At 49.1% G+C, this 17,776-nt stretch overlaps 1 protein-coding gene across 16 annotated transcripts in view; it reads right to left on the minus strand.

Annotated features, from left to right (window-relative positions):
- The window catches only part of LOC134994743 (zinc finger protein 436-like), a 497,924-nt gene that overhangs the window by 149,707 nt on the left and 330,441 nt on the right, over positions 1-17,776 (minus strand). For 12 of the 16 annotated variants that reach the window (XM_063951001.1, XM_063951021.1, XM_063951012.1 and 9 more), the window contains exons 2-8: positions 14,104-14,246; positions 13,534-13,719; positions 13,128-13,239; positions 12,634-12,734; positions 12,446-12,518; positions 9,242-9,342; positions 9,011-9,080 (exon numbers count right to left, since the gene is read on the minus strand). In XM_063951001.1, the coding sequence (XP_063807071.1) occupies positions 9,011-9,080; positions 9,242-9,342; positions 12,446-12,518; positions 12,634-12,734; positions 13,128-13,239; positions 13,534-13,719; positions 14,104-14,223 (763 nt within the window). In that variant the 5' untranslated portion in view covers positions 14,224-14,246. The remainder of the gene's footprint in view (positions 1-9,010; positions 9,081-9,241; positions 9,343-12,445; positions 12,519-12,633; positions 12,735-13,127; positions 13,240-13,533; positions 13,720-14,103; positions 14,247-17,776) is intronic. The other 4 variants (XM_063951005.1, XM_063951010.1, XM_063951003.1 and 1 more) reach the window with 1 other exon arrangement.

Here is a 17,776-nt window from a genome sequence, read left to right on the forward strand (position 1 = left end):
TGGCCATGACCTTGGTGAAGATCCGAGGGGCAGTGGCCAATCCAAAAGGCAATGCCTGGAATTGAAAATGTAGGTTGCCAATAGCAAACCGCAGACATTGCTGATGAGACATGGCAATAGGTATGTGCAGGTAAGCATCCTGTATGTCCAGGAATACCATATAATCTTCAGGTTCCATGGCCAGCACTATAGAGCGTAGAGTTTTCATACAGAATTTGGATACTCTCACAAACTTGTTCAAGGATTTGAGGTTGAGTATAGGCCGGAAGGACCCATTTGGCTTCGGAACTAGAAACAGGGTCGAATATTATCCCCTGCCTCTCTGAGACAGGAGGTACCGGCGCTACCACTCCAGTATCCAGGAGGGATTGAACAACCAAGTGTAGAACTTGCATTTTTAACGGATCTGCAGGGATAACCGTTGTGCAAAACTGGCGAGGGGGACGTCTCTAGAAAGATTTCGAACCCATGAGACAACCTTCCGCACCCAGGTATCCGAAGTGGTCTTTAAGCCAGGCCTGGGAAAACTGCAGAAGTCAGCCTCCAAGGGGGAGGCCCACCCCGTCATGCCGCAGGCTTGTCTTGTTTGGAAGCAGGCTGACGGGCGGCCCAGGATTGTTTAGATTTAGTCTTAATGGTTTTGGAAGCACGAGCCGGTCGTGGATACGCCTGACCATTTGCTTTCCCTGGAGGTCGAAAGGAACGAAAGGTGGTACTCTTAGCCTTTGGAGCAGAAGGATTAGTATTTGGGAGACACAGTGTCTTGGAAGTAGGCAAGTCAGTCTTGTTCAGATCCTCACCAAATAGGATGCCTCCCTTAAAAGGGAGCACCTCCAAGGTCTTTTTGGAGTCCAGGTTCACCTTCCAGGACCTCAACCACATAATTCGACGAGCCAGGATAGATGTAGTAGATGCCTTAGCCGTCATTACGCCTGCATCAGAGGCCGCCTTCTGAATATAGTGGGAGATTGTGGTAATATAAAAGACAGATATTGTCTGGCAGTGTCAGAAAAATCCTGAGGCAGCTCATCCTCAATTGCCTGAACCCATGCTTCAATTCCTTACGCAGCCCAGGAGGCTGCCATAGTGGTTCTATGTACCGCACCAGTAAGAGTAAATAGACTTCAGGCATCCCTCCACATGCTTATCTGTCGGTTCCTTCAGTGAGGTGACAGGCAGAGTCGAGGACACCACAATATGGGCGACATGAGAGTTGACCGGCGGTGGAGTTTCCCACTTGTTACTCAACTCTGCAGGAATAGGATAACAAGCTAGCATCTTTTTAGACAGGGAAAACATTTTTTTTTTCCTGGAGACGACCAGGATTCCTGACGTATGTCAATTAAGTGGTCAGAATGTGATAAAACTACTTCAGTAACCTCCTGACGTTTGAACTTATCAGGTTTCTTAGACGCGGTAGTGGGCTCGATCTCATCATCTATTTGAAGAAATAGCTTAATAGCCTCCACCAGGTCAGGAGCATCAACCTGGGTTGTAGATTCCTCATCAGAAGAAACTTTATCAGTGTCTGACGGATCAGTAAATTCCCCATCCTCATCGGAAGAATTATCCAAAATATTAGTAGATTGTGAGGAAGAAACGGTCCGTTTAGATGACCCCTTGGCCCCAGAGACTAGTCTAAACAAGAATTTATTTATTTGTTGTAAATGGGTAGACAGTGTCCGCCCAGGGCGGATTAACTACAGGGACAATATGTGGCTGCAAGGGCAATGGAGGTCCCACAGGGGGCACAAGACGTCTCACAAGTGTACTCTGCATACTTTAGAATGTTGCCCAAGGTGGGTCCTGATTGGCCACAGGTGCTGCAGGTTGACTGGGTGTATGGCACTCAGCGCCTGAGAGAGCAGCTAAAACTTACCCCTCAAGTAAATCCGTGGCATCAGTACTGCAGGATGCAGAAGCGTCCGCGGATGTCCCGCCCTGTGTGGCAGACATTATAAGAAAGGTAGCCTTAAGGCATAACAGTACAATATAGACAGACACATACAATACCTGCAAAAAAACCTGTTATGTGACTGTAAACAGTACACAAAACAGAGGATTTAAGCGGTATGAGGTGACTGAAAATAGGATTTTGTTACCTACCGGTAAATCCTTTTCTCGTACTCCGTAGAGGATGCTGGGGTCCACATTAGTACCATGGGGTATAGATGGGTCCACCAGGAGCCATTGGCACTTTAAGAGTTTGAGAGTGTGGGCTGGCTCCTCCCTCTATGCCCCTCCTACCAGACTCAGTCTAGAAACTGTGCCCGAGGAGACGGACATTTTTGAGAGAAGGATTTTATACACAGTGGCGAGATTCAAACATAAGTTGCCGCAAGGCCAAGTTGTAACGCCGAGACACAATGGGCAGCCGCCCAGGAAGACCCCACCTTACGAGTAGAGTGGACCTTAACAGATTTTGGACACGGTAGTCCTGCCGTAAAATAAGCATGCTGTATAGTGAATCTAATCCAGCGAGATATATTCTGCTTAGAAGCAGGACACCCAATTTTCTTGGAATCATACAGGAGAAACAAGAGTCAGATTTCCTGTGACGAGCAGTCCTCTTCACACAGATTCTCAAAGCCCTCACAACATCCAAGGACTTTGAAGAAATTGAGGAGTCAGTAGCCACTGGCACCACAATAGGTTGGAAGATATGAAATGCCGACACAACCTTTGGAAGAAACTGCTGACGTGTCCGGAGCTCAGCTCTATCTTCGTGGAAGATCAAGTAAGGGCTTTTACAAGACAAAGCCCCCAATTCTGACACACGTCTAGCAGAAGCTAAGGCCAACAACGTGACAGCCTTCCATGTAAGAAATTTGACCTCAACCTCCTGTAGAGGCTCAAACCAGTCCGACTGGAGGAACTGCAACACCACGTTAAGGTCCCAAGGTGCCGTAAGCGGTACAAAGGGAGGTTGAATGTGCAGAACTCCCTTCAAAAAGGTCTGAACCTCAGGGAGGGCAGCCAATTGTTTCTGGAAGAAAATGGACAGGGCTGAAATCTGGATCTTCACAGATTCCAACCTCAGGCCCATATCCACACCTGCTTGCAGGAAGAGGGAGGAAACGTCCCAGTTGAAACTCCACCATAGGAAACTTCTTGGACTCACACCAAGAGACACATTTCTTCCAAATAGGATGGTAATGCTTAGACGTTACCCCTTTCCTAGCCTGTATCAGGGTAGGAATGACCTTCAGAATGCCCTTCCGAGCAAGTATCAGGCGCTCAACTTCCATGCCGTCAAACGTAGCCGCGGTAAGTCTTGATAGGCGAACTGCCCCTGCTGCAGCAGGTCCTCCCGAAGAGGAAGAGGCCTCGGCTCTTCCTGCAAGAGATTCAGAAGGTCCACGTACCAAGCCCGTCTTTGCCAGTCTGGAGCAATGAGGATCGCTTGAACTCTTGTTCTCCTTACGAGCTGTAGAACTCTTGGAATGAGTGGAAGTGGTGGAAACACGTACACCGACTGGAACACCCACGGAGACAACAGGGCGTCCACTGCTTGTGGGTCCCTCGACCTGGAACAATAGAGTTGAAGCTTCTTGTTGAGACGAGAGGCCATCATATCTATTTGTGGTAACCCCCAAAGGTCTGTTATTTCCTTGAACACCTCCGGATTTAGACCCCACTCCCCTGGATGGAGATCGTGTCTGCTGAGGAAGTCGGCTTCCCAGTTGTCCACTCCTGAAATGAAGATTGCTGAGAACGCCAACGTGCGTCTTTCTACCCAGAGGATGATTATTGTCACCTCTGACACTGCCGCTCTGCTCTTCGTTCAGCCTTGTCTGTTTATGTAAGCCACTGTCGTTACATTGTCCGACTGTACTTGAATGGCCAGATCTCTCAGAAGATGGGCCGCATGAAGAAGACCGTTGTAGACGGCTCCGAGTTCCAGGAGGTTGATCGGCAGGCAGGCCGGCTTCCAGACTTGACCACCTTCTTTGGAAGGTTTCCCCTTGAGTGACTGCGCCCCAGCCTCAAAGGCTCGCATCCGTGGTTAGAAGGACCCATTCCAGAATCCCGAACCTGCGGCCCTCCAGAAGGTGAGGCAATTGGAGCCACCAGGGGAGTGAAATCCTGGTCTTTGGCAACAGACAAATTCTCTGGTGCATGTGGAGATGAGATCCTGACCACTTGTCCAGGAGATCCAGTTGGAAGGCCCAAGCATCGAACCTCCCGTACTGGAGAGCCTCGTAAGAGGCCACCATCTTTCCCAAAAGGCGAATGCATTAATGAACAGACACCCGGGCTGGCTTCAGGACATCCCAGACCATTGTTTGCATCACCAACGACTTTTCCTGCGGAAGAAACACCTTCTGCACTTCTGTGTCGAGGATCATCCCCAGAAAAGGCAACATCTGGGTTGGTTCCAAATGTGATTTTGGAAGGTTCAGAATCCAAACCGTGAAGTCTGAGTAGGTGGGTTGTGAGAACAATGGACTGCAACAGCTTCTACTTGGACGATGCCTTTATCAGCAGATCTTCCAGATATGGAATGATGTTCACACCTTGTTTGCGGAGGAGAATCATCATTTCCACCAGCACCTTGGTGAATACCCTCGGTGCTGTTGAGAGGCCGAATGGCAGGGCCTGGAACTGAAATAACAGTCCAGTAATGCGAAACGGAGATAAGCCTGATGCGGCAGCCAAATCGGAATATGGAGGTACGCATCCTTGATATCCAGGGATACCAGGAATTCCCCCTCTTCCAAACCTGATATCACCGCCCTTAGAGACTCCATTTTGAACTTGAACTCCTTTAGAAAGGGGTTCAGTGATTTTAGGTTCAGAATGGGCCTGACCGAACAATCCGGTTTCGGAACCACGAAAAGGTTCGAATAGTAACCTGTGGTTTGCAAATGAGTAGGAACTGGCACAATGACCTGCGCCTCCACCAACTTCTGGACAGTCTCTTGTAGGACAGTCCTGTCTGCTAGAAGAACTGGCAAGCCTGATTTTAAAAATCGGTGAGGGAGATTCTGAAATTCCAGCCTGTATCCCTGGGACACAGTATCTATCACCCAGGGATCCAGGCTGGACGATACCCAGAAGTGACTGAAGTGTCTGAGTCTCGCTTCCACTGTCCCCACCTCCAGGCCGCGCAGTCCACAGTCATGCGGAGGACTTTGGCGTACTTGAAACAGGCTTTTGTTCCTGGGAACCTGCAGCAGCAGGTTTCTTGGATTTAACTCGACGACCCCTGAAGAAGGTATTGGACGGTTTGGCATTTCTAGGTTTGTTAGGCCGAAAGGACTGTGATGCTGATGAAGAGAAAGATTTCTTCGGAGCAGGTGGAGCTGAGGGAAGAAACGGAGACTTACCCACTGTAGCCGTGAAAATCCACGCATCCAAAGTTTTCCCAAAGAGTCTGACCTGTGTAGGGTAGGGACTCAACACTTTTCCTGGATTCCGCGTCAGCCGACCACTGGTGCAGCCACAGTCCCCGACGAGCTGAGAGATTTCAGCAGCCATGGAACCCAGGTCTTTCATGGATTCTACCATAAAACCTGCTGAATCGTGAATTTTACGCAAAAACAATTCAACATCACTCTTATCCATCGTATCCAAATCCTCAAGTAAGGTGCCTGACTACTTTTGGCTTTTGCAATCCATGCACTAGCAATAGTGGGACGTAATACGGCCCCCGAAGCAGTGTACATTGATTTAGGTGTATTATCAATTTTACGATCAGCCGGCTGCTTTGAGGCGGTAGATCCCGGAACAGGTAAAAACCACCTTTTTTGAGAGTCTGGACACAGATGCGTCAACAATTGGCGGGTTTTCCCATTTTTTCTGTCCTCCTCAGGGAAAGGAAACGCCACCTGGACCCTTTTAGGGATCTGGAATTTTTTCAGGGTTTTCCTATGCTCTCTCAAATATAGCATTCAATTCCTTTGACGCAGGGAAGGTTAGCGAGGCTTTCTTATTTTCAGTGAAAAAAGCCTCTTCAACCTGCTCAGGTGTGGCATCATTAATATTCAACACATCCCTGATAGCCTCTATCAACAATTGCACCCCCTTTGCAAGAGAGGCAGACCCCCGCAACACATCCCCATTACAGTCTGTGGTGTCAGAATCGGTATCCGTGTCATCTTGCATGACATGAACAAGCGCACGTTTGTGGGGGTATGTAGCGGAGTGTCCTGAGGTAGCAGAATCGGGCCATGCTGCCATAGAGTTCTGTAATACCTGGGTTGCGGATTCATTACTTGCAACCCTATCTGAAATCTGAGAAATCCAAGATTCGATACAGGAAAACCACTCAGGTTCACTTGCTGGAATCTGTGCTAAACCAGTGCTACCCTGATTACATGGAATGGGATCATCCTGGGAGGACATATCCTCCGTAGCATATGACAGTGTCCCTTGACATAGCTTAAGGAGACCACCAAACACAGGGGAGGGCAGACAGAGTCCGTCCCCATACCACCCCCCCCCCTACACAGCGCTTCTAACCAAAGGGAGACCCCTTGTCAGCGCTGACTGTGCACCTTAATGGGATACACAGTCGTATTGCAGCCTCCCCCTTCTACAACCCCCTGGCACAGTTTACAGATAGCTGGAGTTGCTGTGGGGGCACCCGTTTCTCCTGATCAGCGCTATGCAGGCAGGAAAATGGCGCTGAGCGCTGCTGGGTCCGTTCTGAGAAGAAGCTCCGCCCCCAAAATGGCGCCGTCTTCCCGCTCTTCCACCGACTATACTGGCCTGAGGATTGAGTGCTGGCTGAGATCCGAGTACCCCGACAGGCTTTGGGACCATTGTAGGGTGTAGCGCTGGCTCAGGGCACCTCTCACAACGCAGCGCCATGTACCGCTGGGCCTCCCGGAGCTACCCTGCTGCCGTCATCTTCACACCTAACCCCCCGCTCTTCAGCTCTGTAAGGGGGTGGCGGCATGCTGCTGGGGCGAGCGATCCCCTGCATCGGGGAGTGGTCTGACCCCTCAGGAGCTCAGTGTCCTGTCAGCGGAGTAAGTGACTCAGACTCCGCAGGGAGGACCCTACTAAACTCCCCTCCTCCTTAGTCCCACCAAGCAGGGAGGCTGTTGCCAGCAGCCTCCCTGTAAAATAATAAACTCTAAATAAAATTGTCTAGGGAAACTCTGGAGAGCTCCCCTAGCTGTGACCAGTTCCTCCGGGCACATTTTCTAAACTGAGTCTGGTAGGAGGGGCATAGAGGGAGGAGCCAGCCCACACTCTCAAACTCTTAAAGTGTCAATGGCTCCTGGTTGACCAGTCTATACCCCATGGTACTAACGTGGACCCCAGCATCCTCTAGGACGTAAGAGAAACGCACAGTAAAAATACCAAATTGTATATTCCGTGTAATCCGCACCTAGCCCCTCAGGGTACAGAATATAGTGATAGCAATATGTGATACAAGAGAATGGAATCCCACACAACAGCTACAGGCACACTCAGTCACATGTACAGTACACATATAAACATTAAAACTGCACTGGACTAGTAATAGTACATATAGATATAAATGAATATAGATATAACAATGCATAGTAGATACTGGATGTATAATCACAGAATACTTGTACTAAATATTCAAGTATCAGTACACTTGTTCTTAACTAACACTGTCTAAAATGACATGTAGAATACTTAAGTGTCCTGTAAATGCACAGCGCTGATGAGACAGGCGGCTTTACAGAGGAGACCGTGCCCAGTAGTCACGGAGATCAGCCCAGCTAGTAGTGAAGATGGCACCAAAATTTCTGTCAGTGAGTGAGGGAGAGAGAAATGCAGCTCCAGGGCGGGACACCAGCAGTAGATGGCGGGAGGGGCTACAGGTCAGCGCCTTATTCCCTATGCTGGTCCTCCCCACCGGGTACTGTGGAGCCTATATCAAACGGAATTTAGTAAATCCAACCTGTGCTCCCTTTGCCCTGGTGGATATAGTGGGTTCCCTGTGCAGTACAGTGTTCACGCCAATGGCGCGGTCCGTATCCTGGGACCACGATTTACCGGCGGGTCCCACCTGGGGGACCCTCTTACGCCCTCCCTGATGTGCAGCCACGCGATCCAGGAGAGCGTCAGCGGTGGTGTGCCTGATAACCGGTGCGCCTCCGCTGCAAGTACTCGGGAACCCGGCCGCGGGAGTATGCAGCGCTGCTGGGGAGGTGATGGAGCTGCAGCACAGAATGTCATAAAGACATAGAAAGTGCTGCGTCCCTTGAAGTCTTCTTAAAAGCTCTTTTCAGGGCTGGCTAGCACAGCCCCACCTGTTAATGACCTGCTCCGCAGGCACCAACTTACAAACTGAGCTCCAGTGCCTGGAGGCGGGGCTATAGAGGAGGCGGTGCAATGCATCCTGGGAACAGTCAAAGCTGTAGCCTGTTGGTGCCTCGGATCAAGATCCAAATCTACACCCCGATATATTCCCTGTGGAATCCCAGTGTACCCCGCTGCAGAAAGGTGCCACTGTACCCACTGCTCCTGTATGATTGGTGAACCTAGGGTACCGGGCACACTTAGCGAATTCTGGTACTAAAACCCGGTATCCTCACAGCCCTCACTGACCTGTGCCACAAGGGAGGAGATGTGAGTGACTGAACATCCCTGCAGTGCGATACTTGTGTCCATTACACACCGGCGAGAACACACAAGATACGTCACCAAACTGAGCCACACCTGAATCAGTCAGTGTGTGTGTAATATGTTACGTGTACATGTATGTAATGTCTTCTGGCTTGGGTACACGGAAATTGGCCAGTTGTGCTTTAGGCAGCAAAGACAGTAACATTAATATTAGTGTTATTAATAATATATCATTATAAAGCTAATTAATATGCAAACAGACGCCATGGTAAAGATGGCGGCTGTGATGTACAACTGTCTCAGTATCTTGTCATGTGTTCCATGTTATACACTGAGATAAGCTGCTCTTCCTCCCCATGTATGTAACGTCACATATAAGCCACATCTCCAGTAATATAAATACTTCTCCCCATACAGCAATATTATATCCCCAGAGCGTCTGCGTCTCTCTCACCTGGGCTGATCTCAGCAGGAACGGCCTCTTCCTTACACTGCCGGTGATATATCACGTGTCCCGGCTCATCCTGTCATACAAGAACATGTGTCACATACGTGTCCCACCCACACGTTACACGGGACATCTCTATAGGAGTCACACACAGGGCGGGGACATGGGAATAACACAATATCCTGCAATATGAGGAGCGGATGTGCGAGGAGGAGAGGTCAGAGCAGGTTCCTCTACCTGATATTCCTGTGTCACAGTCCTGTTCTCTTCCTCTATACAGCCCGGAGAGTACAGAGGGGTCTCACAGGGGTCTGCCGGATTTCTAGAGCTGCACCCACCTGCGGGGAATGGATACAGAACATTACATTACAGTAAGTATAGTGATTCTATGTACAGTCAGTGGGGAGGTGAGGACTTCCCTACTGAGTAATGAGGAGACCACCGCCTGCCACCGAGTACAAGGTTACATGTAGGGTCACACACTGACTCAGCCTGGACATGTTACAGGAACAGTGGCCACAATTACCACATAGTAACTTGTGTAAGTGTATAGACAATGGCAGAAATGTCCCATGTTACACTACTCGTCCAGGCAAGACGCCTGCACCTGCTGTACCTCTGGTACCTACAGATAAGACCCAACACTCAGCCATCCCCCGCCTGTCCTGTGCTGTAAGGAAGACCCTAGCTGCCCCTGCAATGTATGATGGCCCCAACCATGCTGGAGTAAAGGAAGGGGTGTGCATATACCACGAACCAATCAGGTGCTGCTGTCAGTACAGGTCGCCGCCTGTATAAGGGAGATGGCCCCTCACACAAACAGGCCGGACCACTCACCACACAGGCTCCTCCTCCCTCAGACCCAGCACAGACTACACTACATACACTGACAGGAATTAGGCTCCTCCTCCCTCAGACCCAGCAGACTACACTACATACACTGACAGGAATTAAGCTCCTCCTCAGGCCCAGCACTGACTACACTACATACACTGACAGGAATTAGGCTCCTCCTCAGGCCCAGCACTGAGTACACTACATACACTGACAGGAATTAGGCTCCTCCTCAGGCCCAGCACTGAGTACACTACATACACTGACAGGAATTAGGATACAGCTGTACAATGTCTTCCCTGTCAGAGCTTAGTGAGGAAGGTGACTGACGTCATCCATCACCTGCCCCCTTAGCAGGCTGTGCTCTTATGTGTGCCAGCCCAGTGACCGGGTGCAGAGCGCAGCTCACCACAGCTCCCTACATCCAGTGTGATGAGAGACAGATACTGCCATAGCTCTGGAGCGCTGTCTCGTGCAGAGAGGCTGCCTGCCATTATGGCAGTGACCGGGTCATCCCTCCAGAGGTCTGACAGCAGGAGGAACGGGCGCCGGCAGTATGAGGCGCTGCCCAGCACCTATCCCCCCTTCCTAGCACACAGTGTCAGCAGCTGTAACACCGGCAGCAGCTGAAGCTAATGATACACTAATCAGTAACATAATAACCTAATGCTGCCATAGGTGCCACAGTACAGAGGGTCTTAATGCATACCTCCCAACATGACCCGCTCCAGGAGGGACACAATGCTCTGCTTCTGGACTTGCCTCTTAATTTGTGATTGCCGGCACCCGTGTTGAACAGGTGAATGGATAAGAAAGGTGTTTCAGCACAGGTGATGACAATCATAAATTAAGAGGGAAGTCCTGGAGCAGAGCATTGTGTCCCTCCTGGAGAGGGTCATGTTGGGAGGTATGCTAATGTGCCTGCGCTCCTACAGCCACCTCTATACCCCACAGTTCCAGCGCCAACACAGTGCCCGCGCTCCTACAGCCACCTCTATACCCCACAGTTCCAGCATCCAACAGTGCCCGGACTCCTACAGCCACCTCTGTACCCCACAGTTCCAGCATCCACACAGTGCCCGCTCTCCTACAGCCACCTCTATACCCCACAGTTCTAGCATCCACACAGTGCCCGCTCTCCTATGGCCACCTCAATACCCCACAGTTCCAGCTCCAACACAGTGCCCAGACTCCTACAGCCACCTCTATACCCCACAGTACCAACATCCACACAGTGCCCACTCTCCTACAGCCACCTCTATAACCCACGCTTCGAGCACCAACACAGTGCCAGGACTCCTACGGCCACCTCTATACCCCACAGTTCCAGCGCCCACATAGTGCCCAGACTCCTACAGCCACTTCTATACCCCACAGTTCCAGCATCCACACAGTGCCCGCACTCCTACAGCCACCTCTATACCCCACAGTTCCAGCGTCCACAAGCGGAAAAAAGTTACTATTTGTTTTTATTAATGAATGTATAAACACTATAATCTTCATCACTGTACAGCTAATGATGACCTGCTATAACACAGCTGCTATGTGACTGCTTTATAACTACATAGCGAGAAAGTGTGCATGTGTTTGTTTTTCCTTTATACACGGCCAGAGTTTTGTACCTACCTCCACCAAATTTGGCAAGGGGGTGTAGGTTAGTTTTTTGTCTAGGTCTGAACTTGGTCAGAGCCATGGAGGTCTACACGGTGGCCACCAACTACGCCGTGGAGTCTCTGAATAAAAATTAAAGCAATTTCACTCCCTATGTCGCAGTATCAAAAACTGCACTGAACGCACAGGCTGATATGTACCAGTAGGGGGCAGACAGAGCGCCAACAGAGGAGTATTGAGTTGGAGGATCACCCGTCACACAGCACTGACAGTTACTAGCCATGGTCTCCGATGTTGGTCTGCAGAGATTTCTGATCTCCGGTGATTTTTGAAACCGCTGTGTTTTTAGAAGCTATACTGATTAATGTTCTGTAAGTCAGTCTGCTCCTGATATACCCAATTCCAAACAGTCAGAAAATACGCCTCCCTGCACAGTCATTCACTCCTAATCTGCATCGTTATGCAGGTGTGAATGACTTCTGTCCATTATTGTTGGCCAAGAAAGTCAAATCAGGGACATTGTACTCCAAATAGGGATCTGGGGGACGTCATTCAATTGCGGAAACTAACAGAACATATGATGCACTGCAACATCCATGCTTGTTTGACAGGGAGAAGATGGATACAATTTCCAGGTCCTTGAGGATCACAAGGTTCCATCAATGCAATTCAATGCCTAGAGGCTAATTAATGTAGTTGATATGTGTTCAGGTCTGATAACACCAGGTATCTCAGCTAGTTTTGAATAACAGATGTAATGTTTAATACACATCAATATGTTGAAAGTTAATGTAAATTGTAATATTTAACCAATTAGCCATTTATATAGTATACAATAACACACATAGGGGGAAATCAAATGTTTGAAAGTCGGTTCGGTGTCTGTTGTTTCCTGTCTATTAGATAGGAAAAAAAACTGACACCCAACTGACTTTTCAAACAACTGAATATCCCCGAATGTATCCGTTATATAATGTAGTCCCGCTGCTGTCTCACCTAAGCTGGTGTGATCAGGGACGGGCTCCTCTTCCTTACAATGCGGGTGATACACCCCTTGTCCCGGCTCATCCTGTCATACAAGGACAGAAATATTATTACACCGAGCATCTATACCAGGAGGATACACAGGATAAGTATATGAGAGTAACATAATGCAGAAGAGATAATGCAGCCAGTCCCGCTACCTGATAATCCTCTATGACAATCCGGTTCTCTTCCTTTATATAATCCCCAGAGTACAGAGGGGTCTCACATCGTCCTGGGGGGCTTCTAGAGCTACACTCACCTGCGGGGAGAACAGACAATGACAGCCATATAGCAATGCTTAGTAATAACAGCAGAACATATAACTGCACAGGGTCACCGGTCACTAGGGCTCGGGTGTAAATCACAGCCCTGCACCGTTACGTGTATCTGGGTGGGATGTCACCCCCTGAGGGTCATCATGACCAGAGACACTGGGGGAAGAATTTATCATCCAACCTTCCACCAGCCCCCAGCATCCGATAGATCGTGATCAGGTGTCAGCTGGAATTGGCAGTCGCTTTGGACCCACATGCAGAGGGAATGGAGGCCAATTAGGTCTAAACTGCAGTGATCAGTAACAGCCAAACAGCCGGGAGAGGGGCGGAGAGAAGTGACAGGATAGAATCACACACCCTGAGAGACGTCCTCTTACCCACTGAGTCACGCAGCTGCGGAGGGTCCATTACAACGTCATTGTGTCCGCCTGAACAGTCCCACTCTGTCACAGAGAACGAGACCTCCACATCCTTACACTTCCCAGGCACCTGCAGCATAGGAGAGCTGGTCACATGACTTACCCCCACACCTAGGAGTACCGCGTAATACATTACACTGCAGGGCACAATGGCAGACGATGGGTCAGGGATCAATTACAGAGTGCATCCTGACCAATCACCAGTGCTCCAGTGATGTATCAGTATTGTTACACTTTAGCACAACATAAGTCAGTCGCCAATCAAACGCCCTTACAGCATTTATTTAAACAAATAAAAGAACAAACAAAACAAACAGCGTTCTCCCTGGGAATATACAGCTATATGTACAATGAGAGCGCTCACCTTTCCTGTCTCTCTGTGATATACCTCAGTAGGTGCCCGCCTATTCCTGTCACGGCTCCTCTCCCCTGTTGGCGCATGAGGCGGAGCCTCCGTGTTTGGACTCTGGGTGCCGCTGCTTCTGTCTGACACAGGGGGGCCGCTGATGTCTGTCACCTGGTCACCCGACTTTCTCACAACAATGAAATCCTATGAGAGCACCAATATGTAAGATGCCGCCCTATGTATATAATACAGTAACACCCTCATATTATACATATATATATATATATATATATATATATATATATAAATAAAACAACATCGCCAGTTAGATATGAACCAGTTACATCACAAAGATATGAGGCATTTCTGACACTTGGTGCCTCATGTCTCAGAGCTGACACCCATTCATAGTAAATTGATGGGTTACATGGCAGTAAGTGCTTGTTCAGACCACAAAATGGCTGCCTGCACAGTATACTGACAAGAGGTGCACTATAATGGAAAGAATGGCAGCTGCTACTACCCCGGGCACTGTGCCCCTGTAGTTCCGCTAGTAAATAGAACAGTGAGGTATCTAGCGCCTCTCACCTCTCTAGTCAGCAGACAGATAATCTCCATGGTGAGACTCAGCAGCTTGTCTATGATCAGGTCTTTGTTTCTGTCACTCAGTAGCGAGTGCCGGATATGTTCCAGGACCGGGACCTCCATGGCTGGTCTTCAGGTGACGTCTCCTAAGGGAAGGGAATACAATGTTCTGTCAGCTCCATATATGTCATTTGCTCCCATAGTCTCTGCCACAGAGGGAGACGCATCGCCCATCTATTCCGGGCACAGAAGACATCAGGGTCAGTCACTTACGGTACTGTACACCAAATGTAAGCTCTGACGAGCAGGGCCCTCTTCCCTCATGTGCTTATCCTTTTCTTACTTTAATAGTCTTTAACTGCACCAAATCCCACGTTTTTCTGCCACCCTGATACTTATTTCAGTGTCATCTGCTGATGCAGCTATGGTTATATACCCTGTACTTGTCCTACTGTATATTGTATTCAACTGCAAGTTGTTGTTTTACTGTTTTGATCATTTGTTTATGTACTCTGTAATTGGGCGCTGTGGAACCCTTGTGGCGCCATATAAAGGATGATAATAAAAATCTGTAATGTAGGAATTAATAAGAATTTACTTACCGATAATTCTATTTCTCGGAGTCCGTAGTGGATGCTGGGGTTCCTGAAAGGACCATGGGGAATAGCGGCTCCGCAGGAGACAGGGCACAAAAGTAAAGCTTTCCGATCAGGTGGTGTGCACTGGCTCCTCCCCCTATGACCCTCCTCCAAGCCAGTTAGGTACTGTGCCCGGACGAGCGTACACAATAAGGGAGGAATTTTGAATCCCGGGTAAGACTCATACCAGTCACACCAATCACACCGTACAACTTGTGATCTAAACCCAGTTAACAGTATGATAACAGCGGAGCCTCTGAAAAGATGGCTCACAACAATAATAACCCGATTTTTGTAACTATGTACAAGTATTGCAGATAATCCGCACTTGGGATGGGCGCCCAGCATCCACTACGGACTCCGAGAAATAGAATTATCGGTAAGTAAATTCTTATTTTCTCTATCGTCCTAGTGGATGCTGGGGTTCCTGAAAGGACCATGGGGATTATACCAAAGCTCCCAAACGGGCGGGAGAGTGCGGATGACTCTGCAGCACCGAATGAGAGAACTCCAGGTCCTCCTTAGCCAGGGTATCAAATTTGTAGAATTTAGCAAACGTGTTTGCCCCTGACCAAGTAGCTGCTCGGCAAAGTTGTAAAGCCGAGACCCCTCGGGCAGCCGCCCAAGATGAGCCCACCTTCCTTGTGGAATGGGCATTTACATATTTTGGCTGTGGCAGGCCTGCCACAGAATGTGCAAGCTGAATTGTATTACACATCCAACTAGCAATAGTCTGCTTAGAAGCAAGAGCACCCAGTTTGTTGGGTGCATACAGGATAACAGCAAGTCAGTTTTCCTGACTCCAGCCGTCCTGGAACATATTTTCAGGGCCCTGACAACATCTAGCAACTTGGAGTCCTCCAAGTCCCTAGTAGGTGCAAGGCACCACAATAAGCTGGTTCAGGTGAAACACTGACACCACCTTAGGGAGAGAACAGGGGACGAGTCCGCAGCTCTGCCCTGTCCGAATGGACAAACAGATATGGGCTTTTTTGAGAAAAAAACCACCAATTTGACACTCGCCTGGTCCAGGCCAGGGCCAAGAGCATGGTCACTTTTCATGTGAGATGCTTCAAATCCACAGATTTGACTGGTTTTAAACCAATGTGATTTGAGGAATCCCAGAACTACGTTGAGATCCCACAGTGCCACTGGAGGCACAAAAGGGGGTTGTATATGCAATACTCCCTTGACAAACTTCTGGACTTCAGGAACTGAAGCCAATTCTTTCTGGAAGAAAATCGACAGGGCCGAAATTTGAACCTTAATGGACCCCAATTTGAGGCCCATAGACACTCCTGTTTGCAGGAAATGCAGGAAACGACCGAGTTGAAATTTCTTTGTGGGGCCTTCCTGGCCTCACACCACGCAACATATTTTCGCCACATGTGGTGATAATGTTGTGCGGTCACCTCCTTTCTGGCTTTGACCAGGGTAGGAATGACCTCTTCCGGAATGCCTTTTTCCCTTAGGATCCGGCTTTCCACCGCCATGCCGACAAACGCAGCTGCGGTAAGTCTTGGAACAGACATGGTACTTGCTGAAGCAAGTCCCTTCTTAGCGGCAGAGGCCATAAGACCTCTGTAAGCATCTCTTGAAGTTCCGGGTACCAAGTCCTTCTTGGCCAATCCGGAGCCATGAGTATAGTTCTTACTCCTCTACGTCTTATAATTCTCAGCACCTTAGGTATGAGAAGCAGAGGAGGGAACACATACACCGACTGGTACACCCACGGTGTTACCAGAACGTCCACAGCTATTGCCTGAGGGTCTCTTGACCTGGCGCAATACCTGTCCCGTTTTTTGTTCAGACGGGACGCCATCATGTCCACCTTTGGTATTTCCCAACGGTTTACAATCATGTGGAAAAAACTTCCCGATGAAGTTTCCACTCTCCCGGGTGGAGGTCGTGCCTGCTGAGGAAGTCTGCTTCCCAGTTTCCATTCCCGGGATGAAACACTGCTGACAGTGCTATCGCATGATTTTCCGCCCAGCGAAAAGTCCTTGCAGTTTTTGCCATTGCCCTCCTGCTTCTTGTGTCGCCCTGTCTGTTTACGTGGGCGACTGCCGTGATGTTTTTCCCACTGGATCAATACCGGCTGACCTTGAAGCAGAGGTCTTGCAAAGCTTAGAGCATTATAAATTTACCCTTAGCTCCAGTATATTTATGTGGAGAAAAGTCTCCAGACTTGATCACACTCCCTGGAAATTTTTTCCTTGTGTGACTGCTCCCCAGCCTCTCGGGCTGGGCTCCGTGGTCACCAGCATCCAATCCTGAATGCCGAATCTGCGGCCCTCTAGAAGATGAGCACTCTATAACCACCACAGGAGAGACACCCTTGTCCTTGGATATAGGGTTATCCGCTGATGCATCTGAAGATGCGATCCGGACCATTTGTCCAGCAGATCCCACTGAAAAGTTCTTGCGTGAAATCTGCCGAATGGAATTGCTTCGTAGGAAGCCACCATTTTTACCAGGATCCTTGTGCAATGATGCACTGTTTTTAGGAGGTTCCTGACTAGCTCGGATAACTCCCTGGCTTTCTCTTCCGGGAGAAACACCTTTTTCTGGACTGTGTCCAGAATCATCCCTAGGCACAGCAGACGTGTCGTCGGGATCAGCTGCGATTTTGGAATATTTAGAATCCACCCGTGCTGTTGTAGCAGTATCCGAGATAGTGCTACTCCGACCTCCAACTGTTCCCTGGACTATGCCCTTATCAGGAGATCGTCCAAGTAAGGGATAATTAAGACGCCTTTTCTTCGAAGAAGAATCATTATTTCGGCCATTACCTTGGTAAAGACCCGGGGTGCCGTGGACAATCCAAACGGCAGCATCTGAAACTGATAGTGACAGTTCTGCACCACGAACCTGAGGTACCCTTAGTGAGAAGGGCAAATTTGGGACATAGAGGTAAGCATCCCTGATGTCCCGGGACACTATATAGTCCCCTTCTTCCTGGTTCGTTATCACTGCTCTGAGTGACTCCATCTTGATTTGAACCTTTGTAAGTGTTCAAAAAAAATTTTTTAGAATAA

This window comes from Pseudophryne corroboree, chromosome 2, assembly GCF_028390025.1.
Source record: "Pseudophryne corroboree isolate aPseCor3 chromosome 2, aPseCor3.hap2, whole genome shotgun sequence".
In the NCBI taxonomy this organism is placed as follows: domain Eukaryota; kingdom Metazoa; phylum Chordata; class Amphibia; order Anura; family Myobatrachidae; genus Pseudophryne; species Pseudophryne corroboree.